The sequence below is a fragment of the Microcebus murinus genome, chromosome 1 (genome assembly GCF_040939455.1).
Source record: "Microcebus murinus isolate Inina chromosome 1, M.murinus_Inina_mat1.0, whole genome shotgun sequence".
Lineage (NCBI taxonomy): Eukaryota > Metazoa > Chordata > Mammalia > Primates > Cheirogaleidae > Microcebus > Microcebus murinus.
The window spans coordinates 63580043-63606689 of NC_134104.1; the positions used below are offsets into that span (position 1 = coordinate 63580043).

At 36.5% G+C, this 26647-nt stretch overlaps 1 protein-coding gene across 1 annotated transcript in view; it reads right to left on the reverse strand.

The window, feature by feature from the left end:
* Positions 1 to 862: 862 nt before the first annotated feature.
* Positions 863 to 26647, reverse strand: part of POLQ (DNA polymerase theta) — a 104768-nt gene continuing 78983 nt past the window's right edge. Inside the window, exons 24-30 of the mRNA XM_076001833.1 lie at positions 25997 to 26118; positions 20236 to 20420; positions 17973 to 18084; positions 12815 to 12939; positions 5207 to 5360; positions 2347 to 2462; positions 863 to 1870 (exon numbers count right to left, since the gene is read on the reverse strand). Of these exons, the coding sequence (XP_075857948.1) occupies positions 1757 to 1870; positions 2347 to 2462; positions 5207 to 5360; positions 12815 to 12939; positions 17973 to 18084; positions 20236 to 20420; positions 25997 to 26118 (928 nt within the window). The 3' untranslated portion in view covers positions 863 to 1756. The remainder of the gene's footprint in view (positions 1871 to 2346; positions 2463 to 5206; positions 5361 to 12814; positions 12940 to 17972; positions 18085 to 20235; positions 20421 to 25996; positions 26119 to 26647) is intronic.

The window sequence follows — 26647 nt, forward strand, 5'->3', positions numbered from 1 at the left end:
GAGATTGGCTTGTTTCAAAAGGTGCCAAAACAACAAATGTTGGTGTGGATGCAGAGAGATAGGAACACTCATACACTGCAGGTGGGAATACAAATTAGAACCACCTTTATGGAAATTAATACGGAGATACCTCAAAGATCTAAAAGTAGAACTGCCATTTGATCCAGCAATCCCACTATTGGGTATTTACCCAAAGAAAAAAGACATTCTATAAGAAACACACCTGCACTCAAATGTTTATAGTAGCACAATTCACAATTGCAAAGGTGGGAAACAACCCAAGTACACATCAATAAATGAGTGTTAATAAAATCTGGTATATGTATACCATGGAGTATTCAGCCTTTAAAAAAATGTTGAATACCTCTTGTATTATCATGATGGAGCTGGATCCCATTCTTTGAAGTATCACAAGAATGGAAAAACAATTACCACATGTACTCACTATTAAATTGGTACTAACTAATCAACACTTATGTGCACACATGGAAATAATATTCATCGGGTGTCAGGTGGGAAAGGGGAGGAGGGATGAGTAAATTCACACCTACTAGGTGCAGTACATACTGTCTGGCGGATGGGTACACTTGTAGCTTTGACTTGCCCAGTGCAAAAGCAATATATGTAACCAAAGCGTTTGTACCTCTGTAATATTCTGAAATAAAAAAAGAATTATAGTGGAGAAACATACCAATTGTATAATATTAAAAGTTATTCCACCAAGGGAAAAAAAAGAATATAATAAACACTTCCTATGTGCACAGACATTATGAACAAGCTATGGAATACGTAAATAAGGGACATAGGTTTCTGATAGTTAGACCAAATATAACTTTTTAAAAACAGAACTGCTGATATAAAGTTTCTCATAAATTCATTTTATTTCAACAGCAAAAATTCAGTTCCATACCACTGATTAGGATTACAAAGTACAATCTTTTCAACATTAGTATTTGTACCATGACACAAACAGAAAGGGGCACCAAGGGACTGATAAGGGTGTATTTTCTTTTTTTGGCAGTATTATATTTAACTGCAATAAAAACATCTGATCTTACAGAACAAGATACCTCTTAAAGAGGTATAGCTTATTTTATAATACATAAGTATTCCAAATACATTCATTGTATGAATTGGGGAGGGAAAAGGAATAAGAAACATTTCCTAGACTCCATCCATACCAAGTCCTTCCACTTTATAGAATGTATAATTTATTAGCTGATGCTATTTTAAAATACTATTTCAGTAGTCTTAAATTTGACCAAAAAAAAAAAAAAAATCACACATAATGCCTAACCCTGGTGATGTACGTGAAACCACAGCCTTATCTGTCTATGGCTCCTGCTGGAGTCTGTCCTGAGTGTCTGAATCCTGGACAGGCCTGAAAAGGCCCCTGAGGCAGCCGCTCTATTCTCTTCATGCTCAACCTACACAAGTAAGGACCCAAAGTGCTAAGTGCATATTTCAAGCATCTGTTCTGAACATGTTTAGAGCCACAGCAAATTATAAAAGCTACTCTTTGAGAGTGAATATAATCATCAAACTTGGTATTTCACTTCCCCCATCCCCCAAAAAGTTTTTTGACACTACAGAGAACAGACTCTGATATACATTTTGAAACTATCACTATAAAATTACTATCCTAAGTCTATCAAAACTTGAGAGTTTGTTTTCCTGAAGTAGGTGAAAAGGTATCTCCTTTCCAGGTAACTTTATCTACACCAGGCTTCCCTGGGAAGACTTCATCAAGGCACAGTTATACATCAAAGTCCTTCAGCTCTCCCCAGCTGGCACCTATTTTTACTTTCACTTTCAGTTTCACAGAAAGTTTTATGGCATTTTCCATCTCATTCTTGACAATCTGAGCTACCTACAAAAAAAAAAAAAAATGAGGTTAACAAACTCTCTGCCCAATCAAAGAATGTTTCCCAACCCACCCACTGAAAAGGTGATAAGCCAGACTAGGGCTCTTCATCCAACAGTGCTTAAAATACTAAATTAGAAAAAGTCCAGGTATCTCAAAGTGCTCTTCACTGCTGAGCAGGAATTTCTAACAGTTTTGCAAGAATGCTTGGAGCTTTGATATCCTCAGGGCAAGACTCCAAATTCATATCTAATTTCTCCCAGACAAAAACATCTCTGCATCAGGAATTTCCTTAAGAATGAGTATAAAACTGAGCACTCTTAGCTCCTGTTCTATCTGTAAGCACTCAACATTTCTATAGCCACCCTGGGGTTAGGATAGGGTTCCAAAATCCTCATGCTTAGGGGGAAAAAAGCTGTCAGCCTGACCTACAGTGTCTTAGCTTCCCACAGAGTAAACAAACACAAGCCCTGAAAAGATACCTGAACAACATCCTCTTCTGCCACTTCATATAAGAGTTCATCATGGAGTTGAAGGATGAAGAAGCCTCCTCTGATTGGGCAGAACATCCCTTGCAGTTTTCTCTTTGGTAACAATCCTACCCATGAAAAGGTAGCAAAACTGATCAGCATGTCACTGTGCCATAGGAGAATGTTTTTAGAGATTTTGAGAAACTGGGGAATCTTAATTAAGAGATTAAAACACATAAAACTTAGAACTATCAAGAAAATAACTACTTGCCGGTTGCTACCTAGCCTAGCTATTAGGTAAACTCAAATCCTTATCAACTTCCTCCCAGAAAGAAGGAGTCTAACAAAGAAGTCAGTAAATGGGGTATGAAGAACTCTGCTCCAAACTCTAGTCTAACTTATTTCTCATAACAGCCAACATTTTCTCCTTCTAGGGAGTCCCCTATTACCATCTGAGTAAGAGCACCAGAGTGGTATGGGGCCCAATTCCCGCCCCAGGAAAGTGAACTAGTATTGTTAGGCAGTGTTTTATAGGGGGACACTCCTTGATGTCTTTTTATGGCTGAAAAGTGTCACTATGGTAGAACTGGTGCTTCCCCAATTGGACTGTACACTCTGGACAAGCAATTCTAAACCTCGGGTCCAAATGTGGACCTCAGAGAGTGTGTAAATCCCTTGAAGTTATATGGAAGAGTCTATGTCTGTGTGTTTTTCCGTGGATATGATCCATGCCTTTCAGCAGACTCTCGAAAGAACTCATCACTCCAAAATGTACTAGATGTAGTTACCGTTTCCTAACTAGCTGGCCTGGTGGTACAGGTTATGTCCCTCTGATCACTAAAATAAAGCTCAGCATGACACCTTTAGAGTAGCTGCCTTTACTTGTTTGTCCCTCTCTCACAGCAGTCCTTGCTTTCTGCCATTCAAATTCCCTACTTATCTTTCAGGCCCAACACAAGTATCATCTCCCTCAACATCTGGTGCTTTCCTCAGAGACAGTTCTTTAACTGTCACTATCTGCAGCCCACGTTTGCTCAGAGGTGGCCCTCACAGGGTAAGGTAACGAGGATAGCTGAGGCTGTAACAAACTGCTTCTGCACCAGAGCTACAAAAGCTGTCCATCTGTTTGCCAGTTCAGCTGAAATCTAATCTGCCCCATTAAATCCCCACTTAGCTCACAGCATCAACTGGATGCTTTAGTGTTTTTTTTGCTTCCTGGTTACCATACTTTGTGCTCTTGGTTTCCCCTGGTTACCTGGCTTCTTACCCAGAATGCCGCAATCCTCTTGCTCCAGGGGGTCTGCATCCTTAGGCTCCCTTGGATCTCACTGACCTATTACCTTTAACCCAGCACGACACCATGAAGTTATGCTCAGTGACATCTCCATACTGCCTTCCACATACTCTCAAAGTTGTTACTGTCTATACTCTCATTTTGACACTTACCAGTCTGCGTTAAGGAGCTAATGTAAATATTTCAGTCAGGAATATATTTCTTGCGTTTCTTAAGTAGATTTTAAATTTAAACATAGGTTAATAACTTTTACTTCTAAATCCCCCAAAGCACACAGCACAGTGTTATTTCCCAAATAAATTTGATTTTATAGTCTCTATAAATATAAATGTGTGTTTGTGCTTCTATACACACACATATCCTCATATATAAAATATTGAATGAACAGCCTCAGATATTTTGAGGGAGACTGAAGACAAAAAAATTAATAGTCCTCATTTAATAAGCAAATAAATTTTTGTATCTATGTATTTTTGTATGTAAGTGAATAACTTTGTGTAATTAGCTGTATTATTCTCTAAAATCTACATGTATGTCTCTCCTAGAAATAGCAACTCCCATCCTCAACAGCTGATCTCTACCTTTCTGCCCCATCTCCAGGAGCTTGTTCTTCCTCTGTGTGCCCCAAGCTTTCTTAGCTTCTTCCCAGGGAAATTTAAAATATGGCTGTCGTCATGGTTTGACAATCTCAGCAACAGTGAAATGGTATTTAAAGCAGAAGTATGGACACGTGACAGAAGAGAAGGGAAAGTTCTCTGTATTTGTTAGAACAAAAAAATAATTTATCCAAGCAATAAGGAGATAACTTAAGGAAAATATTTTAAAAATAAGAAAAGATGGCAATATTAGCAAAGGAACATATGTCATAAGGTAAACTCAGAATATATTCCCAGACTTCAGAGAACACTGACAGTAATAAATAGGAAAATCAACATGTTCTTAAAGCATAGTCAGAGGATCATCAAATCTGCAAAGTCAAGATTACTTTCACTATAACAGTATGAGGTTATTTGCCTTTTTCAGTCTCATTCTCATAAGTGTACAGCAAGGTGGCCAACGTCCAATAGGTTTCCCAAGATAAGGGAATTTCATCTCTAAAACCAGTCTCCTACAAACTGGGACGTGTATCATCCTAGACTGTACAAAGCGTTTTCCAGAGGTTATAGGACATGTGATATTGTAACAGACTGAATACAGAAGCAGTTAAGAGAATCCAGCTGTTTTCTCTTAAAGAGATTTGCAGAAATGTAAAATAAAGCTACCTATCACTAATTTTCTTTTGTCCTGAAAAGATGTAGGTGGTTTCATAAAAAGTTATTGATGTTAAATATAGTATGTTTATTTTTATTTTAAATGTTAATAAATGTTTTAAAATTCCCCGTTTTAATTTTAATATGGTAGATACAACCCACATACACAAAGGCTCTTTGGGATCCTTAATCATTTCTAAGAGTATAAAGACATCATGAGACCAAAACATTTGAGAACTGCTAGGAAATAAAATATAAAATACTTTGGCTTTTCTTTTCTGAAACAATTCTCACCATGTTATAGTAGGGGCCTCATCTACGAACAAACCTGTTTTGTCACTTTGGAGCACGCCCTCTCGATGACCATGGGATTTGAAGGTTGAGTGCAGGGCCTCTAATTGCTTCTGAATGTTAACGGTGGCTATTTTGACAATATCAGCCGCTGATCCCTGGACTGTTGTATTGATAGCCTGACGCTCAGCCTATAAAAAGCAAGAACAGGTGCTCCATCAGATATGCCAACATGGTCTCATACTTGCCTTTAGTGTCCACAGATCAGTGCTCACATCTGTAGCCAGACTGGAAATCTGGACTGAGATGGGACCCAAGACATCAACTATTAGGCTGCAACCTAAGAATTAACAACTATAATGACCCAGGGCTCTAGATTCTGGGCCACTTACATGTGGATGACTAAACATAAGGTCAGATTGCTTTAGTTTACAAGTCTTCAATACTCATAAGAACACAAAAACTGCATTGCACTTAGAGTGTACTTGGTAGCTCTAAATCATTTTATTTTATAAACATATACCATCAGTGTTCTAGTTGTTCTAAATATCACTCTAAAGGATGCAGTCCTCAAAATACTCTTAATCCTAATCAGATTAAGTAGAATATCATTCATTGTGATGTGGGTTGGAATGTCCTAAGCACATTGTTCCTAAGTAGAGTTTGGCCCCAGTAGGTTTGGCACCATCTGGTACAGATCAGAGCTTGTCATGGGCTGCTGAGGCTAATCATTAGCTGCTAGTGATAGTGCAGATCTGGGATCCCTGGGTACTAAGGCAGAAATTCCCTGAAACAACTGCTGCCAAGTGTTTCTTGGCCGGCAACCATGCCTGCTAAAAATAATCATCTCGGGAGGTTAAAGGAGGGGATATGGGTTAATATTGAGATGTAATCTATCCATGATATCACTCCTGGTGCCCCAAAATGTCTCCGAAAGTGGGAAGGGTCTACTCAAGGGAGAGGAGTCAATATAACTTAAGAACTATTCTCTGAACTACACCCAAGTTCTTGTATATTAATATCTTTTAAAGAGACATTTTTTAAATGGTAATTCTTTTTGTCAAATGCTGATGAGTCTTTTATAAAGTCACTAAGTTGTCACTATTTAAAGAGTGACTGAATTTCAGCATTATACTGAGTCCTCTTCCTTCTTGACATTGCATGCTTCTGTGTAGTAGATTGTATTATTGTTGCTATTACTTGCTACTTTTTTCTGTAACATTACAGAGCCCCACTCACTGCTATGTGATTTGAGGTGTTGTTCCTTATAAAAGGATAGCCTTGACTTGTTTTGGACAATCAAATGTGAGTAAGACTAACATATAGGACATCTAAGATATTTTAAGAGCCATTCAACACTGCCGCAAAAAAATATGGGCATATACCAGGTAGGATCTTTCTTTCATTCGAAACTCCAGAATGAAGAAAATATGGAGCCAACCAGAGCCAAACTGTAATATTAATGAGGAATAAAGTTTCTTGTTATAAGCTACTGAAATTTGGGGGTTGTTTTTACTGTAACATAAGCAAGCAAATATATGACTAATATATACTTCACTCTCATGATTTTAAACTTCTCTGATGCTCTTCCAAATTAGGAAAACCTGGCAGTCTTGGTTTTGTGTTTCACAAAGCTCAGGTCCTTCTTCACCAGGCCTATTCATCTACATGAAAAATATAGGCTTCTGGTAATGGAAGATTAGGCCTTTAGGAGAAACCCTCTCACTGATAATCTCTTAACTGGAAAAGCTAGACAGAAAATGCCTCTGAATAAATCAGATGGCTAAAAAGGAAGTAAAGAATTATAGAAACTAGAGATATAGGAGAGAAAGGAGACCAAGCGGAAGTGATCCTGGCCTTGAAGGCCACCATTTCTCCCAAGGGAGAAACAGATTCCAGAAGGGGCAGCTGAGAGACTAAAAAGCTGAGAAGATCTTCTGAAAGGCTTGAGGAGTTTGGGAAGCAAACATCTGGATTCAGGGCCCAAAAAGTAGATGGGAGCCTAGCAAACCATCAAGTTGCAACCCAAAACTAACACCTTAGGAAAAAAGATAAACTGGAAATAGTCTGGCTCTAACAGTCTTGCTTCAAATTATCTCCACCTCTGATCAAAGTAATCCTATGATGTTGGTCATTCTAGTTTCCTGCAAGAAGCAAAGGTAAATTCTCTCTGAATAAAAATAGCCCCATCATATAAGCTTCAAATTACTTCCATAATCTTTCATATACAAAGTTTGACACTCAGAAAAAAAAAAATAACCAGAACAAGGAATTGAGACAATACAACCATTTTTATAGAAAACTAATTAAAACAAAAAGCAAAAAGAATAGATTACAGGGATACAAGAATGAGACTTATCAGACTATAGACTATTATTGAACTTAGACTTGAATAATCATGCTTAATATAGTTAAGAAAATAAAAGACAAAATTGAATATATCAGTAGAGAACCAGGTACCATTAAAATAAAACAAAATGGAAACTATAAAACTGAAAAATAAAAATAACAAAACTTAAACACTCATGGGTTGAAACAGCAAATTTTGAAAGGCAAATTAATAAATTGGAAAGTAAGTCAAAGGAAATATTCAGACTAAAGCATGATGAAATATAAACATGAAAAATACAGAAGATATGAAACATGAGGGATTAAAGAAACAGCCTTAAAGTTTATAATAGGAATTCCATAAAGAAAGGGAAGAATGGATTAATAAAATGTGGTATATGTATACCATGGAGTACTATTCAGCTCTAAGAAACAATGGTGATATAGCACATCTTATATTTTCCTGGTTAGAGCTGGAACCCATACTACTAAGTGAAGTATCCCAAGAATGGAAAAACAAGCACCAGATATATTCTCCAGCAAACTGGTATTAACTGAGTAGCACCTAAGTGGACACATAGGTACTACAGTAATAGGGTATTGGGCAGGTGGGAGGGGGGAGGGGGGCGGGTATATACATACATAATGAGTGAGATGTGCACCATCTGGGGGATGGTCATGATAGAGACTCAGACTTGTGGGGGGAGGGGGGAAAATGGGCATTTATTGAAACCTTAAAATCTGTACCCCCATAATATGCCGAAATAAAAAAAAAAAAGAAAAAGAAAAAAAAAAAAGGGAAGAATATGATGAAGCAATAACTGAAGAAGTAACAGCTAATAATTTTCCAAAATCAACAAAAGACATCAAGCCACAGATTCAAGAAGTTCTAATACCCTCAAGAAGGATCAATTTAACACACCCTCACACACAGGCACACCAATTGGAAAAACACACACACTTATGCACTTCACAGAAAATATACTAGACACCAGTCAAAAAGAAAAAGATTAAAAACAACTAGAGAAAAAAGGCAGATTGCAATTAAAGGAGCAACAATTAGACCAGAGATTAGCAAACTACAGCCTGCAGACCAACTTTGGCCCACTTCCTGTTTCTGTAAATAAAGTTTTTTATTAAACAACCACATTCACTCATTTATGAATTGTCCATGATTGCTTTGGCAGTACAACTATTGAGTGGAGTAGCTGTAACACAGACTCTATGGCCTACCAGCACTTTCTTTATCTGATATAGGCACTATTACAAACCTAAAGGAAAGTTCTACTTATTGGTAAAATGTTTAAAATTTTCCTTCCGAGATCTGAAAAGAGGCAAAGCTGCCTCTTTTAAACATTGTCCTACTTCTATTCAATGTTGTCCTAGCAAGTAAATCAAACAAAAGTAACAAAAGAAATAGGTTTAGAAAGGCAGTTATAAAACTATACTTTCTTGTAGATAACTTTGTAGATAGAATACTTAAAAGCATCTAGGCTGGGTGTGGTGGCTCACGCCTGTAATCCTAGTACTCTGGAGAGGCCAAGGAGAATGGATAGCTCAAGGTCAGGTGTTCAAAACCAGCCTGAGTAAGAGCGAGACCCTGTCTCTACTAAAAATAGAAATTATCAGGACAACTAAAAATATATAGAAAAAATTAGCCGGGCATGGTGGCACATGCCTGAAGTCCCAGCTACTCGGGAGGCTGAGGCAGTAGGATTGCTTGAGCCCAGGAGTTTGAGGTTGTTGTGAGCTAGGCTAACGCCACAGTACTCACTCTAGCCTGGGCAACAAAGCGAGACTCTGTCTCAAAAAAAAAGCATCTATATCTGCTGAAAAACTGTTAAAAAAAAAAAAGAAAAAAAAAAAAAGCATCTAGAGGCTGGGCGCGGTGTCTCACACCTGTAATCCTAGCACTCTGGGAGGGCGAGGCAGGAGGGCTGCTTGAGGTCAGGCACTGGAGACCAGACTGAGCAAGAGTGAGACCCCATCTCTACAAAAATTAGCTGGCTGTGATGGTGTATCCCTGTAGTCCCATCTACTCAGGAGGCTGAGGCAGGAGGCTCGCTTGAGCCTAGGAGTTAAAGGTTGTAGCGAGCTATGATGACATCACTGTGCCTGGGCCACAGAACAAGACTGTCTCAAAGAAACAAGCATCTAAAGATAAATTACTATAATTAGTAAATATTACTTGCAAGGTTTTTAGACAAAAGAACAACGAAAACAATTGTATTTCCATGTAACAGTGGCAAATGGTTAGAAAATGTAAAAAAAAATTTGAAAAGACACCATTTACAATAGTATCAAAACTTTTCCTATACCTGACTATAAATCTAAAAAAAAAAAGTATAAGATCATAGTTTCCCCAAAGCTATTCAAGGATATTGAGAGAACTTAAGACCTAAAGACCTAATAAATGGACAAATATATTATGTTCATGGATTAGAAAACTCAAATTTGTAAATATGTCCACTAATCCTATCTTGATCTATAAACTCAAGGCAATCTGAATTAAAAATCCCATCACAATTTTGTGTTTGTATAGAAATTGACAAGCTGATTCTACATTTTATATGGAAATGTAAAGAACCAATAGCCAAATATTCAAAAAAAAAAAAGAGAAAAGAACAAAGTAGGAAAACATACTCTACTATAACAAGACTTCTTACAAAACTGCCTAACCAAGGTAATATGGTACTATCACAGATCTAGATTTTAACAAAAAAGCCAGACCCAAGAGTACATATGGTATGACTGTATTTAAATAAAATTTCAAGTTCATACAAAACTAACCTGTAGTTTTGTGAGTGTGCACAGTGGAGACAGTACTGATTTGGAGGGAGCAGAGAGAAGCCTGTGGGTTGCTGGAGAAGTTCTGTATCATCCTAATGGTGGTCACGTGGGTACATACACATGTAAAACTTCAAACTTTGTACTTAAGATATATGCCCTTTACTGCACGTATGTTACTTCTCAATGAAAATTTCTAGAATATACAAAATTAATACCCTTTCCTCAAAGGCCAGACACAACGTAGGAGAGAATATTTTCCACACAAGTAATCAGTAACAGGCTTCTACAAATAGATAAGAAAAAGGTAGACAACAGAAAAGTGAACAAGAAAACTTGAACAAGCATTTTCCAATGCAAAAATAACTAAACGGCAAATACACATTTATGAGGTTGCTCTACCTCACTAATATTCAAGGAAATGCAAATTAAAACTTGAGGATATTACTTTACACCCACCAACATAGCTAAAATATTAGCTTAATAGCAAGTATCAGCAAGAATACAGAGCAATGACAACTCATACAACCTTATAGAACAAACTACTACAACAAAACACAATTTGGCTTAATCTACTAAAGTTGAAATTATGCAGCAATCCTAGGACTTTGTCTTTACCAAACATAAATGCAAGCATATGTGCACCAAGAACCTGGGACAAGAATGTTCAACTCAACAAGATGCACAATAGCTTCAAATTGGAAACCCAAATGTCCATCAATAGAAAAATAGATAAATTATGGCATATTCATATAATAGAGCACTATATAGCTTGAAGGACTTGCCTACATAATTTTGAATAAAAGAAGCTACATACAAAGGAATACCCATATATGAAGTATATAGAGCTCAAACATATGCGAAACAAAACTATAGTGTTAGAAGTCATGATAGTGGTTATTTCTGGGAAGGCAGGGGGTAGTGGTTAGGCGGCTTTTGGGGCACTGACAATATTTCTATTGCTTAACCTGGGTGGTAATTACATAACTGTAGCTCTGTGATAATTTATGGAAATTTACATTTGTTTTCTGAGCTTTCTCTAGATGCGTGTTTTTTAATACAACAAAAGTTTAAATGAAAAACAAAACAAAACCCCAAAAAACAATCTGGCTGTGTTTACTCCCAATTCAGAGGAATGGAATATTTATTTCTCAGCAACACCATAATTAATTAGTCAGAAATTTTATTCTTAAGTATTTGGCATGAAAAAGCCTTATTTTCACACCTTTAGGACAAAAATATTAGTTTTCATGAACTTACATGATTCATTTACATTAATAACTCTATATTCCATTTTTCATCATGTAAATCTCAAGAAACATAATCAATTCCTATTAGATCAAGTCCAAATTTCTCACCTGCCATTAGAAGCCTTCTAGCTTTTAGCTGGCTCCATCTATCCAGTAGAAAATTATCTACCCCTAAGTGACAACTCAAACTCTCCATTCCTATCAGGTTGGCTTCTAGCACTCCTCTCTCTGTTATCCTTCTGTGACTGTCCTTTTTCTCATTCCCAACAATATAAATTTTAAATAGCCTTCAAGAATCTGTTCAAGTCCTATCTCATCCCTAAAGCTTAATAACTGAGCATATAAATTATGTTTTTATAGATTTTCTTTTTGTGTATCTCTTCCAGGACTTAAAACTTAGGTTTCCCAGTGCATCAACTACAGTGTCTAGTTCACTTAGAGATATGGTAAAAGCCTGAAGAATATCTGATGTCCTATGTTGCTATGTGGGATGCTAGAGAGTGAAGCCAACTATTTCTCCATGGTACCTAAAAGCACTAGTGCTCTGAAGGTTTAGAGCTCCAGACAGAAGTTTAGCTGCATATTTTCACTGAATGCAATGTGTAGTGAGCACTAACATAAACAAAATTATGGGGGAAAGGCAAAATAAAACCAGTTAAAACAGGACTATTTGGACTATAATAGAAGCTTAAATACTCAAATACAAAAGAATACCTTTATGAATCCCAATGATTTTATAAAGAAATGTTAACCATAATTTGAGCAAATATCATCAATAAATCTTTAAAATGTTAAAAATAGCCCATTTCAATATTTTGGGTAAACTGGTAACCTCTGATGAGACAGTGCTTTTAAAATAAATAAGTAGAAGGAAGCAAAAAATATCACAGTTTAGTGACTAGCTAATTTCTGAGTAGCATTAGCAATCTGGTGTGATATGATGAATCAGTATATGGTATCTGAAACAAAGAACAATTAGCAAACATTAGAATTAAGTTTATTTACAACTTATTAGCAAAGCTAATAAATAACTGGCTTACTGAATTGAAGTATTAAGTGAACCCATGTTTAGATTTGTCTCCCAAAGACTGTGTTCAGCAAATATTGGCATGTGCCATCACTTCTTCCTTAATAAAACTGATAGTTCACCTTGTACATACAGAAGATCCAATTAATATGCTAGTGATACTTAAAAGGGATATAAGTAGTGTTCAGTCTTTGTTGAAAAAGTACATGCCATTAAAATATTAAGTTAAAAATCCAGAGAAACTTCAACATACATGAGCTTTATGATAAGGGTTGTTGTCTTTGATTCCCGGCAAATATCTACGCCTTCCCAAAATGGTCTGAACAAACCCATCTCTTTTACAATTCTTCACTGTCTCTTTCATGAAATGATTAATCCCTACAAAGAAAATACACAAATATTTAATTACAACCAAATTCCATCCTTTATTTCATTCACTAGTTTCAATACAGTGAAATAGGTCAAAACTCCACCATGATTCCTAACATGAATATATCATCAAAACTATGCATACAAACTTTCATTCACTTTTTCTAGATTCAAAAAGTTACAAAGGGGACTTCAGAAATGACATAATCTAACTTTATCTTTGTTTTTGAGCAACAACAACAATACCACAACCAAAATATGAAATTAAATTCCAGAACAGAGCAGGTACCAAGGGGTTTTTAATCTAGGACATTAAGATTATTGCATACCATGTTTATTTCTGTTCTTTGAGGGTGTAAATCCTCTTTTACTCCTTGATCTTAACATTTCCAGGCTTAAAATATCCTGATAGGTCCTTGTTACCAATTATGCTATGATCCAAAGCAGGACCTTACTGAAATCAGTGGATGAGTTATAATAAACATTTTAGTGGGAACATATATGACCCACTTCTTAAAACTCAAGACTACATATAGTGTAGCATTCAATTTCAATTTCAATTTCAATTTCCTAGACCAACAGTTGTCCTTTGCAATCTAGGGCAGACAGTTATTATGTCATGTGGATCTCCAGGATGAATCTCTTGCTGTTGGTGATATCTGACCACTAGCACAGAAATTTCAGAAATCAATCAGCTCTTATCTTTTTCCCTTTAACAACTGCTGTGATACTATTGGGTGAAGAGCAAAAAAAGGCTGAGATATAAGAGGCTGCACCTCTACAGATTATTTGACCTAACTCCTATAGGAGGCCTCTAAATATTCAAATTCTAAGACCTACTTTAAAAAAACAATCATTTGAAAGTAATGTACATACAACATAAGGCATCAACTTCAAGTGAACAGTCTGATGCACTTTACCAAATGTACGCACCTTTACAACTACTGCTGCAAAATATGAAACACTTTCATCTCCATTTGCAGTAAGCCCCTATTATTAGATTCACTCACTGATCTGCTTTATGACAATATATCTTAGTTTTTCATGTTTTTGAATTTCATACAAATTATACTGTGTATTCTCATTTGTGTCTCCCTTCTTTTACTAAGAAAAATATTTAAGAATTGATATAGTACTAAGTACCAATATTTAATTCCCTCTCCTTGATCTATATAGTATTCTATATAGTATATTGTAAAAATATACCAAAATTTGTTTATCTATTTTCCTGTTGATAGACATTTGATGTGTTTTCAATACTTGGCTGTTATGAATAAAGCTGCTATAACATTGATGTAAAAGTCTTTCTTTGGATATATGTTTTTACTTTTCTTGGGCAAATATCTCATAGTAGAATTGCAGGGTCAATGTTTAGCTTCATTTGAAAGAGACATATTGTTTTCCAAAGTGCTTTCACCATTCTACAATTCTTCCAGCAAAGTAAAACAGATAATGTTTTTAATTTTACCCATTCTGGTGTTTTTGTAATGGCAACTCCTTGTGGTTTTAATCTGCGTTTCCTAATGGATAATGATGACAACATTTAATGTGGTCATTCATATATTTAGTAAAGTATCTGTTTAAGTCATTTGATTTTTATTGGATTGCTTACCTTCTGTGCACTGAGTTGTAAGAGTTCTTTATATATTCTGGATGCAAGTCCATTGTTAGATAATAACTAATACAAATATTTTCTCCTAGTCTGTAGCCTGCTTTCATATTTTCTTAATGGTATCTTTTAAAAATTATTTTTATAGTTAATTCAATATTATTATCACCTAAGAAATCTTTGCTAACCTCAATGTCACAAAGATTTCTCTCATTTTCTTTTCCAAGATTTACAATTTTAGCTATATACTTTTTCAAAAAAAATCTCAGAATATTACGGAGGTACAAGCAGGTTACATAAATTGCCTTTGCACCACCCAAGTCAGAGCTATAAGTGTGCCCATCCCCCAGGCAATACGAGCCTCATCCATTAGGTGTGAAATTACCCCTCCCCTCCTTTCTTCCCATCCGCTTGCTACCCTATATTATGTCCCATATGTGCACATAAGTGTTGATCAATTAGTACAAACTTAATGGTGAGTAATACACAGTGTTTGTTTTTCCATTCTTGTCATACTTCACTTCAAAGAATGGGCTCCAACTACATCCAGGATAATACAAGAGGTATTCACCATTTTTTTATGCCTGAGTAGTCCTCCGTGGAATACATATACCACATGTCATTAATCTACTCATGTATTGATGGGTATTTGGGTTGTTTCCACATTGTTGCCATTGTGAATTGTGCTGCTATAAACATTCAAGTGCAGATGTCCATTTTATAGAATGTCTTTTTTTCCTTTGGGTAGATGCCCAGTAATGGAATTGCTGGATCAAGTAATAAAGTTTTAGCTCTTTTAGTAAAGTATCTCAATATTACTTTCCACAGAGGATGTACTAGTGTGCAGTCCCATAAGCAGTGTAAGAGTGTTCCTTGTTTTGAGACTTTTTGAAACAAGCCAATCTCACTGGAGTTAAATGACATCTTATTGTGGTTTTGATTTGCATTTCCCTGATAATTAGCGATGCTAAGCATTTTTTCCATAGGCCATTCCTTATTGGCCATTAGTCTATCTTCTTTTCAAAAGTTTCTGTTCATGTCTTTTGCCCACTTTTTAATGGGGTTGTTTGACTTTTTCTTGCTGATTTTCCTGAGTTCTATATAGATTCTAGTTATCAACCCTTTATCAGATATATACCATGCAAATATATTTTCTCTTCTGTAGGTTGCCTATTCGCTCTAATGATACTTTCCTTGGCTGTGCAAAAGCTTTTTAATTTGATCAGGTCCCATTTATTTATTTTTTGTGGTTGCTGTGATTGCTTTTGGGGTTTTCTTCATCAATTCTTTGCCTAGGCCAATGTCTGTAAGCATTTTTCCAAGCCCCTCAAGACTTAATCCCCACCAATGCCTTTCTCTTCCCAATTCTGCTCAATGATCTCTTCCCATGGAGTCTCCTATAGGTTCAGGCACCCTTCCTTCAGACCCCCATCTGATCTATGTTTGTCTGTCTGTCTGTTTTTTCTTTTTCATCTAAAACGTCTCCTTCTTACAGAGACACTTTGGCTAGTGGTGTCTTTGGTCCTCTATCTTGCTCCTCACCCAGGTATGGTAATTTTTCTATCTATATACTTTCAAAGTCTATTTTCCACATGGAGCTAATTTTACCTCACACTACAGGTGTGAGATAAAAGTTGAGGTTCAGGCCAGGCGTGGTGGCTCACGCCTGTAATCCTAGCACTCTGGGAGGCCGAGGCAGGTGGATTGCTCAAGGTCAGGAGTTCAAAACCAGCCTGAGTAAGAGCGAGACCCCGTCTCTACTATAAATAGAAAGAAATTAATTGGCCAACTAATATATAGAGAAAAAATTAGCCAGGCATGGTGGCACATGCCTGTAGTCCCAGCTACTCGGGAGGCTGAGGCAGAAGGATTGCTTGAGCCCAGGAGTTTGAGGTTGCTGTGAGCTAGGCTGATGCCATGGCACTCACTTTAGCCTGGGCAACAAAGCGAGACTCTGTCTCAAAAAAAATAAAAATAAAAATAAATAAATAAAAGTTGAGGTTCATTTTTTCCCATGCTGGTATCCAGTTGTTCTAGTACCAATTTCTGGAAAGACCAGAATCCTTCCAGCCACTAAATAAGCATGCCAACTTTGTTGAAAATCAATTAACCATAGATACATAGGCCTATTTCTGGGCCTTCTATTTGTTCCATTGTTCTCTGTCTACCTTTATGCCTATTTTGATTATTGTTGTTTTATAATAAGTATTGAAATCAGGGAGTATAAATCCTCAACATTGCACATTTCCCAAAAACATTATGCTCGTTATTCCAGGCCCTTTGGGCTTCCATGTAAATGTAATCAGCTCATCAAATTCTACACAAAAGTCTAATGTAATTTTGATTGGAATTACATTGAATCTATAAAATAATTTGTAGAGAACTGTCATCATAACAATGTTGTACCCTCCAAATAAATTAACATGGTATATGCCACATTTATTTAAGTATTCATCAATTTCTCTCAGAACTGCTTTGGCATTTTCAATATGTAAGTCTTACACATATTTTTAAATTTATGCCAAGTATTTCATGTTTTTTGATGTTATTATAAATGATATAAAAATATTTAGACTTCATTTACTAATTGTTTGTTGCTAGTAAGTAGAAATGCAATTGATTTTTACAGATACACATTGTATGCTAGAACCTTGCTAAATTTAGTTATTTTTCTAGTTGTTTTTATAGAATTTATGTGATTTTCTATGTACAAGATCATGCCATATGTGAATAAAAAGTATTCTTTTTCCTTTTAAATCTGTATACTTTTTCCCTTTGCAGTATTGCATTGGTTGCTTTAGGACAACGCCCTTAGTGGGCGTAAGGGACAGGGTTGACTACGAAAGGGCATGAGAGAACTGTTTGGGGTATCGGGGTAATGGTTCCATATCTTGGTTGTGGTGTAGATTATATGACCACATGCATCTGTCAAAATTCATGAAACTATACATCTTTTGCAGAGTGAATTTTATTGTAGGTAAATTATACCTCAATAAACAGCCAAAAGAAGAGATAATTTAAGATGACGATACTCAAACTGCTCTATAACAGCAATTATTCTTAGAGCTTCTGCTGGTACATTTAATTAATGGTTTACTGTTTCAAACTAAAACTACGTGAACCCAAAGCACAAGTCAATTGCCGGATTCTCTGGGATATTCACAATGACATGGTAGCATATATTAATACATCAACTGCACTTTGCTATTATTTCTACTTTTATGAAAAAAAGCATTTTTCCCAAAAGATATCAGGTAAGATTATACTTTAGTAAATAATCATAGGTATGATTAATATTATTTTTCATTAATAACACCTGATGAAAACTTATGATTAACAGATATCTCAATGGAAAATTCCATAACACAAAGTTTTGGAAATTAATATAACATGGTAAGACAGTTGAAAAGAATAGTATCTGAAATAGAATTACCTGTGTATCTGGATTTGAAGGAGTCAATATAGCATGCAGCATCATTTTCATTAATGGCCATCTGCTCTCCCAAAGCTTTAGCTCCCATTCCATAAATGATTCCATAGCAAATCTGAAAGGGAGTCATCATACTCAGTAAATAAAGGTCATAACCACATAAAATGCAAACATAAAGAGTTCATTAGGGTTGAAATGTTAGCAAAATTTTTACTTCACAGTGAGTCAGAAATGATTAGATCTGATTTTGGTGGGTTAGATCCCCGGCAAACATCTTTTCTGCCTTTTAGTATTACTTTTTGAGAGAAAGAGAGAGAAGGAGGAAGAGAATATTAATGAATATGAGGGTGCATGTGTGTGTTTTAAGAAAATAACCTCAGTGATCTAAAAGGAAACATTTATTTCTGACTATTGGTCCTTTATCTAGCAGTTGTTAGAGAAGCTTCTTACTTCCCATAGTACTTCACTAATTTCCACTTAAAGAAGTACCAAGAGTCAGGGAAGAGAAACATAAACATTCCTCTCCTCACCCTTGAATAGGACTAAAGAGTAGGAAAAGTAAGCTTTGTCATTTAACAATAAGAAAAATGACTTCACAGAAAATAATATCTTCCTCACTGCACAGCCACCTGAAATCCCACATATGCAGAATTCATTTCACTTAAATACAAACAAAAACCTCTGGAGGAAATCCTGGGAACAGCAGAGGGAAATGGTATAAATCGGCTACTAAAGAAACTGATTTAATCATACATATTACCTGCGTTCAAAGCTTTGTTCCAACATTCCCAAGATGTATGATATTGCACAAGATACCTAACCTCTTTGTATCTTAATTTCTTCATTCATAAAATGAGGATAGTAGTATCTATGTCACAAGATTATTAGGATTACATGAGTTATTATTTATAATTATTTAGGAAACTTCCTGACATAATGCTTCTTTACATAATGTTGTTAAATAAAATATAAAAAGATAACTTGCATAAGATGATTATCAGAATTACAAAAAACTTTTAATGTCATAAACTAAGTAAGAGGATCTCTCCCCTTTCTAATACATTAAGAGAGGGGGATTTCCTCCTTTTTTCTTTTTCTTTTGGTTTTTTATGTTTTATTTTGTTGTGGCTTCTACTGTTGTTTTTTAAACTCATATTACTTAGTGTTGTCTGAGATCTCAGCAAGACTCAGGGATGAGGTGGTTCCGTGCATGGTGTTACAGGGGACAAACTGGTATATCTATTTTACCTAGGGTCTGATTCTTGCTAAATGCAGGACCCCAGAGGAGATTAAATAAAGGACAGGGCTGGCTTGCTTTCTACATACTAGGAGAAACAAGTGTTGGTGCTAAAGACGCAGTGGTGAGAGGAAATGTTTCATGCTAAGTGAGCCAGTCAAGAATGACAGCTGTGAGTAACTAGAATGGAAGACTAATAAAGCAAGATCTCAGGGTGGGGTGGTGTGCCTTTACCTGAGCCAACAATCCTGCTCACTCGAAAATGGCATCAGATTTCCCACAGGTCATGTGGTAAGGAAGTATCATTGTTAATCCAGGACAGGCAACGGTGTAAATGTGGCCTTTGGCTTTCTCTGTGTCTAATACTCATCCAGGAGTAGGAACTAACATGCATCCATTTCAAAGGTACAAGGCCAGCATTAAATTTTCACAGATTGATTTACTAATCAAGAGCCTCAAAAGCTAAAAAGCTATCAGTTATTAACCGTAATCCACAGCTCTGCAATATTTTTTCAACAAACATTTAAAGCGTACCTTTTATACAAAGTATTATGGCTTGATGCTGTGGGAAAATATAAAAAGGAAAAATATGGAAATTTGCCTCAGGACACTAGAGACTAGAAAGAGACTTTAAATATATATATATACACACACACATATACATACATACACACACACACACACACACACACACACACACACACACAATGTCTACTACAACAATGACATCTACCATTCTTAAATAATTATCTACTGAGTACCAGGCACTGAGACTAGCCATATTATGGTTTTAAATGCATATGGCTTTCCTAGCCCTAAGTGTCCTTAGATCTTAGTTTATCTGGTTCTTTCTGTTGCCTCTACAAAAGTAAGGATAATGAATACCATGAGATAGGCTCAGATGAAGTGTGATTTGAACGATCCAAAGACAAAGAAATTGTTCCTCACCTACAAATAATTGAGATATTTTTAACTTTTTTCAATCATTCAATTCTTCTCATTTATATTAGGGATGTTCACTAAGATCACCTGCTTTGCTTGTTGCCTCAGATCATCCCCAACAGAATCTGGTTCAATCATCTTCCATTCTGCTGCAATACTCCTAAAAACATCAGCTCCAGTGTTTAATACTTGAATGAGACGACGGTCACAGGATAAATGAGCCAAGATCCTCAGTTCAAGCTGAGAGTAATCAGCAGCCAATATTAAACCACCTGAAGTAAAAATGATTTTAGAAAAGCTAGTACAAAGTTCTATATAATATAATTCCGAGTTCTATATAATTGAGCAGGATGACAGCAATTTGGTTCTAATTTAGAATTTTGAAATATGTTCAAAAGTTAAAACCTTGCTCTTAATATGATGCAATTCAGTTCTGTATCTCAGATCATTTTTTTTCCATTTAGCTTCTAAGTACATGTAATATGGTAAAGCCACCCCTAACATCTTCCCCTAACACCGTGGAGTGCTTCCCCTCAGTGTACCCACAGTGCATGGTACATAATCTAAAATGGTTCTTTCATGCCTCTCCGATGTCGCACTGAGTCCTTAGGGATAGGAGACCATTTCCTTTTCTTTCCACAGAAAACCTTACGCAATTCCTGGTACGAAACAGGCCCTTAACAAATGGTTGCTGAATTAATAAATTAATTAAAGGAGAAACTAGTGTCTAATGTCTGCCCATGTTAAGTGGGCTGGAGAGAAATATGTGCTTTGCTTCAACAATAACAAAGACATTTAATGAAAAAAAAATCAAGTGGCAAACAAGTGAGAGTTATTAAGAGAATTAAGATAATTTAGCTATAGATTAGAAATAAGTGGATTAGATATGCATGGCAAAAACAAAATATTTTAAAAATAAAAATGGGGTTATAGAAAAAGTAAAAAAAAAAAAAAAAAAACAATTGCAAATGATCAAAAAGTCCCAGCAATTAGACACTGTAGAAGAAAAGATTAGTGAACATTAAAATAGTCAATAGAAATTATCTTTTAAAACACAAAGCAAAAAGTTCCAAGTCTTTCTACTCCAAACATAAGATTTCTGGATAAAATGCAATAACATATAAAAATATGTTATATATATATATTTTATATACACACACACACACACACACGCACACACAAAATTCCTTCAAAAGGAAATACCTAGGCACCAGAACAAAAGGTGGACCTCAAAAACTCAAAATTAGACAAATATATATATGAGATGATATAAAAGAAGACCATGGGGCACTGTATCCAGACATAGTTCCTAGTGGCCATAGACTGGTTTTCTTTGTTTTGAGACAGAGTCTCACTCTGTTGCGCTGGCTAGAGCGTCGTGGCTTCAGCCTAGCTCACAGTCAACCTCAAACTCCTGGGCTCAAGGAATCTTTCTGCTTCAGCCTCCCAAATGACTGGGACTACAGGCATGTGCCAGCATGCCTGGCTAATTTTTTCTATTTTTAGTCACTTCACTAATTTTTTTTCTATTTTCAGTAGAGGTGGGGTCTCATTTTTGCTCAGGTTAGTCCCAAACTCCTGACCTCAAGCAATCCTCCCACCTTCGCCTCCCAGAGTGCTAGTATTACAGGTGTGAGCCACCGCGCCCGGCCCTCAACAATAAACTTTGTAAAATACAGGTATACCTCATTTCATTGGGTATCGCTTTATTGTGCTTGGCAGATATTGCAGGTGTGTTTTAACAAACTGAAGATTTGTGGCAACCCTGCATTAAACAAGCCTATTGGTGCCATTTTTTTCCAACAGCATGTACTCACTTTGTGTCTCTGTGTCACATTTTGGTAATTCTTGCATTTCAAACCTTTTCATTATTATTATACCCGTTATGGTCATCTGTGATCAGTGATCCTTGATATTACCATTGTCACTGTGTGCACCATGAACCACACTCATATAAGATGGTGCACTTAAATGTTTCAACTGTTCCGCCAACTGAGCATTTCCCCATCTCTCTCCCTCTCCTCAGGCCTCTCTGTTTCCTGAGACATAACAATATTGAAATTAAGCCAATTAATAATCCTACAATGGCCACTAAGTGTTCAAGTAAAAGTAAGAGTAGCATGTTTCTCACATTAAGTCAAAAATTAGAAATGACTAAACTTAGTGAGGAAGGCATGTAGATAGATACGCCAGAAGCTAAACCTCTTACAACAAACAGCCAAGTTTTGAATGTAAAGGAAAAGTTCTTAAAGGAAATTAAAAGTGCTACTCCAGTGAACACATGGATATGAAAGGGAAACAGACTTATGGTTGATCTGGAGAAAGTCTGAGTGGTATGGATAGAAGATCAAACCAGCTACACATCATTCCCTTAAGCCAAAGACTAATCCAGACCAAGGCCCTAATTCTCTTCAATTCTGTGAAGGCTAAGAGATGTGACAAAATTGGAGAAAAAAGTTTAAAGGTAGCAGAGGTTGCCTCATTAGGTTTAAGAAGCCATCTCCATAAAACAAAAGTGTAAGGTGAATCAGTAAGTGCTGACAGAGAAGCTGCAACAAGTTATCCAGAAGATCTAGCTAAGATCACCGATGAAGGCAGCTACACTAAACAACACAATGGAGATAAAATAGTCTTATATTGGAAGAATATGCCATCTAGGACTTTCATCATAGCTTGAAAGAATTCAATGCCTGGCTTGAAAGCTTCAAAGGATAGGCTAACTCTTATTAGGGGCTACTGTGACTTGTCACTCTAAGTGGAAGCCAATGCTTATTTACCATTCCTAAAATCCTAGGGCCCTTAAGAATTATGCTAAATTTACTCATAAATACAAATTTATGAGTAAATTTATGTAGTAGTATTTATGTGGCACATGCTTGTAGTCCCAACTACTCGGGAGGCTTAGGCAGAAGGATGGCCTGAGCCCAAACTCTTGAGCCCAGGAGTTTGAGGTTGCTGTGAGCTCGGCTGATGCCACGGCACTCTAGCCAAGGCAAAACAGTGAGACTCTGTCTCAAGAAAAAAAAAAAACAAATACATTTTGTAAGGCTAGCTGCCATAGATAGTGATTCCTCTGATGAATCTGGAAAAAGTCAACTGAAAATTGTCACTGAAAAGATTCACCACTCTAGATGCCATTAAGAACATTCGTGATTCATGGGAGATCAAAATATCAACATTAACAGGAATTTAGAATTTGATTCCTCCTCTCTCGGATGATTTTGAAGAGATTTCAGTGGAGGAAGTAACTGCAGATGTGGTGGAAAAAGCAAGAGAACTAGAATTAGAAGTGGAGCCTCAAAATGTGACTGAAATGCTACAATCTCAAGATCAGATGAAGAGTCGCCTCTTGTGAATGAGCAAAGAAACTGGTTTCTTGAGATGGAATCCACTTCTGGTAAAGATGCTGTGAATATTGTTGAAATGATAAGAAAGGATTTAGGATATTACATGAACTTAGTTAATAAAACAGCAGCAGAGTTGAGATGATTGACTCCAATTTTGGAAGAAATTCTACTGTGAGTAAAATGCTATCAAATAGTATCACCTGCTACAGAGAAGTCTTTCATGAAAGGAAGAATGAATGCAGCAAACATCATGGTTGTCTTATTTTAAGAAATTGCCACAGCCACCCCAACCTTCAGCAATCACCACCACCCTGACCAGTCAGCAGCCATCAATACTAAGGCAAGATTTACCACCAACAAAAAGATTATGACTCACTGAAGGCTCAAATGGTCATTAGCCTTTCTTAGCAATAAAGTATTTTTAATTAAGGTATATATATTTAAACATAATGCTATTGCACACTTAACAGACTACAGTATAGTGTAAACATAACTTTTATATGTACTGGGAAAACAAAAAATTTCTGTGACTCACTTTATTGTGATATGCACTTTATTGTGATGGTCTGGGACCAAGCCTGCACTGTCACTGAGGTATGTCTATATAAATACAGATCAAACATTTCTAATAAAAATTTAGTGCCTAAACTGAGATAACTATAAAATAGACACCAGATTTAGAAGACTGAAAATGAAAAAAAAGTTAAATGTCTCATTAATAATTCTTATACAAATTACATGGTGAAGTAGTAATATTTTGGATATTTGTGGGTTAAATTTTAAAAAGTATTGCAATTAATTTCAACCTTTCTCCCCTATTTTAATGTTATTTAGAAGATAAAGAAGATAAGTGAACTAGAAAAGTTCTATGTCCATCTCTAGGGACATCAGAACATCCAGTTTTTGACACTTGGCCAAAATTAGAGCAGTGGGATTAATGATAAATTAAGATCTGAAATTCCCCCCTGTTAACCCACAGGTTTAGTTTCTTTACTGATAGTTTGCCACTGGCCTAACTAATTAAGTCAGCCTGGCTTGACTGTATAGCCAGAAAGGCATAAAAATCCCACTGGGAATTTCTGCTTTGAGCTCTCTCCCCTTACACCTAGATTCTCTTACAAATCTTGGCAGTTCAAGTCAGACATAAAGTGTGGTCCCTCTGTGTGAATAAAGACCTCTGGCAGCTTGTGCATGGACTGTCTCTTGGACCCCAAATACTTATCTACACTCTGTTTCTTTTGTTGCACCATATCCTTTGCTTCTAAATAAAGGCCCCAAGTGAGTATGCTCTGCAGCAGGAGTCCTCAAACTTTTTTTAAACAGGGGGCCAGTTCACTGTCCCTCAGACCCTTGGAGGGCCGTTGGAGAGTGCAGCGCACATTCCACACATGCGCACTGTGGGCCCGGAACTAGGCTGCTAAGCAGCACAGACAGCAGCGGCAAAAACACCCGGTGGGCTGGATAAATGTCCTTGATGGGCCATATGTGGCCCGCAGGCCATAGTTTGAGGACCCCTGCCCTGTGGAATCTGGTGAGATCTTTCAAATATTGAATTGGGGAAATCTTTACAATGTGGCTACTAGAAAATTTAAAATCACAAATGTGCCTCACATTAAATTCCTATTGAAAAACATTGCTTTTAAATCCAGCCATGCTTCTTCCCTTACATCGCAAATGGAGAAACCCAAGATTGCAAAACCTCCATTAATTTACCATACACCACACAGACCTTCTGGAGACTCCCGTGGATAACTGACAATTTTGTGTGCTGATAGTTCACACTTATAAAGCAAAACTTATAAAGCAAAACTGTTATCATAGACCTGAATTCACCCTTCAAATATGTTTCTGATGGAACTTAATTCAAATGGTTAATTGCACTCACCTGGACTTGCCAGCTGGCAAAAGATAAAGGAGCAAATATGCATACTAATAGTAGGGATGATCTGGAAGTTAGATCATGACTTCCAAATGTTTTGATGACAAAAAGGTTTATGACTAGAGTACTGAGGAGAAGCAGGCAGGAGGATAGCCTTAGGATAGCAAAGGGAAGCAGCAGTGTGGAAGAAGAAACACAAGAGCAAAGCAAGTCAGAAAGAGAGACAAATTGTGCCCTTAGAGGTCAAGGGAGGAGAGAAATTGAGGAAGGAGAAAGTTGATGAACAGTGACAAATACTGCAGAGAAATTAAAGAGGATGAGGACTGACAAAATCCACAAGATTTCACAAAGAGGTTTACAATGACCTCAGAAAACATGGTTTCAGCAGACCACTGCTATTGAGCACACAGCACAGAAGTTTCACGCAGAGAAGATCATGAAGACAATGATGACTGGTGTAGATCTGGCACAGCAAAGGGGAGAGACAGGCTCCACTGCAGACAGGAAAGACAGAGGGACCACTGCATGTTTCTGGGTCTCACCATACTACAGACTTTATCAGTGTTTTAAAAAACATTCCCACAGCAAAAAGAAGTTCAAAAAAAACTATCAGCCACCTTACCTGGGAAAGGCACAAAGGCATGTCGCATGCTAACCGAAAATGGCATTCCTCTATCTGCAGCTCTCTCTTCCATCTGTGCCTGGCGCCCAAGGTTCAGGCTACGACCCTTCTTATTTTGTCCTCTGTGGTACAAACATCATCAAATGGACATGAAGCAGTTTCAAAGATATGATTTCTAGTAAAGCCAATATTTCCATCTAAGAAACTTAACAACCTCATCTGAAACTCACTTGGAAGCTTAACAAAGATACTAGATGACTTCTTATAGCAAACACTGAATTAAACATCAAGACATTTCTGTAATAGCCTTTCCCACAAACTGCTTCTGAGATAACTCACAACATTTACCTTAACACAACAAATCTCTTTAACTATATCTAATATAAATATCTGTGCTTTTCTTTCCTTTTATGTGTATACAGGAGGGCAGGAGGGGGGATGTCACTGACATTGCTAAACTCTTCCCTTTAGTATTTCACTTAAATTAAGCATATAGTGCTGTTGATTTAATTAGTGGCCCATGCTTTCAGCTTTTCACCATCAATTAGCTTCTTTATAGACAGACTACAGATTTGAAATGAATAATGCCTAGAACAGAAATGGGTATGTCTGGAACATAAAATTAAACTAATTTCATTATTTTGTCTAATA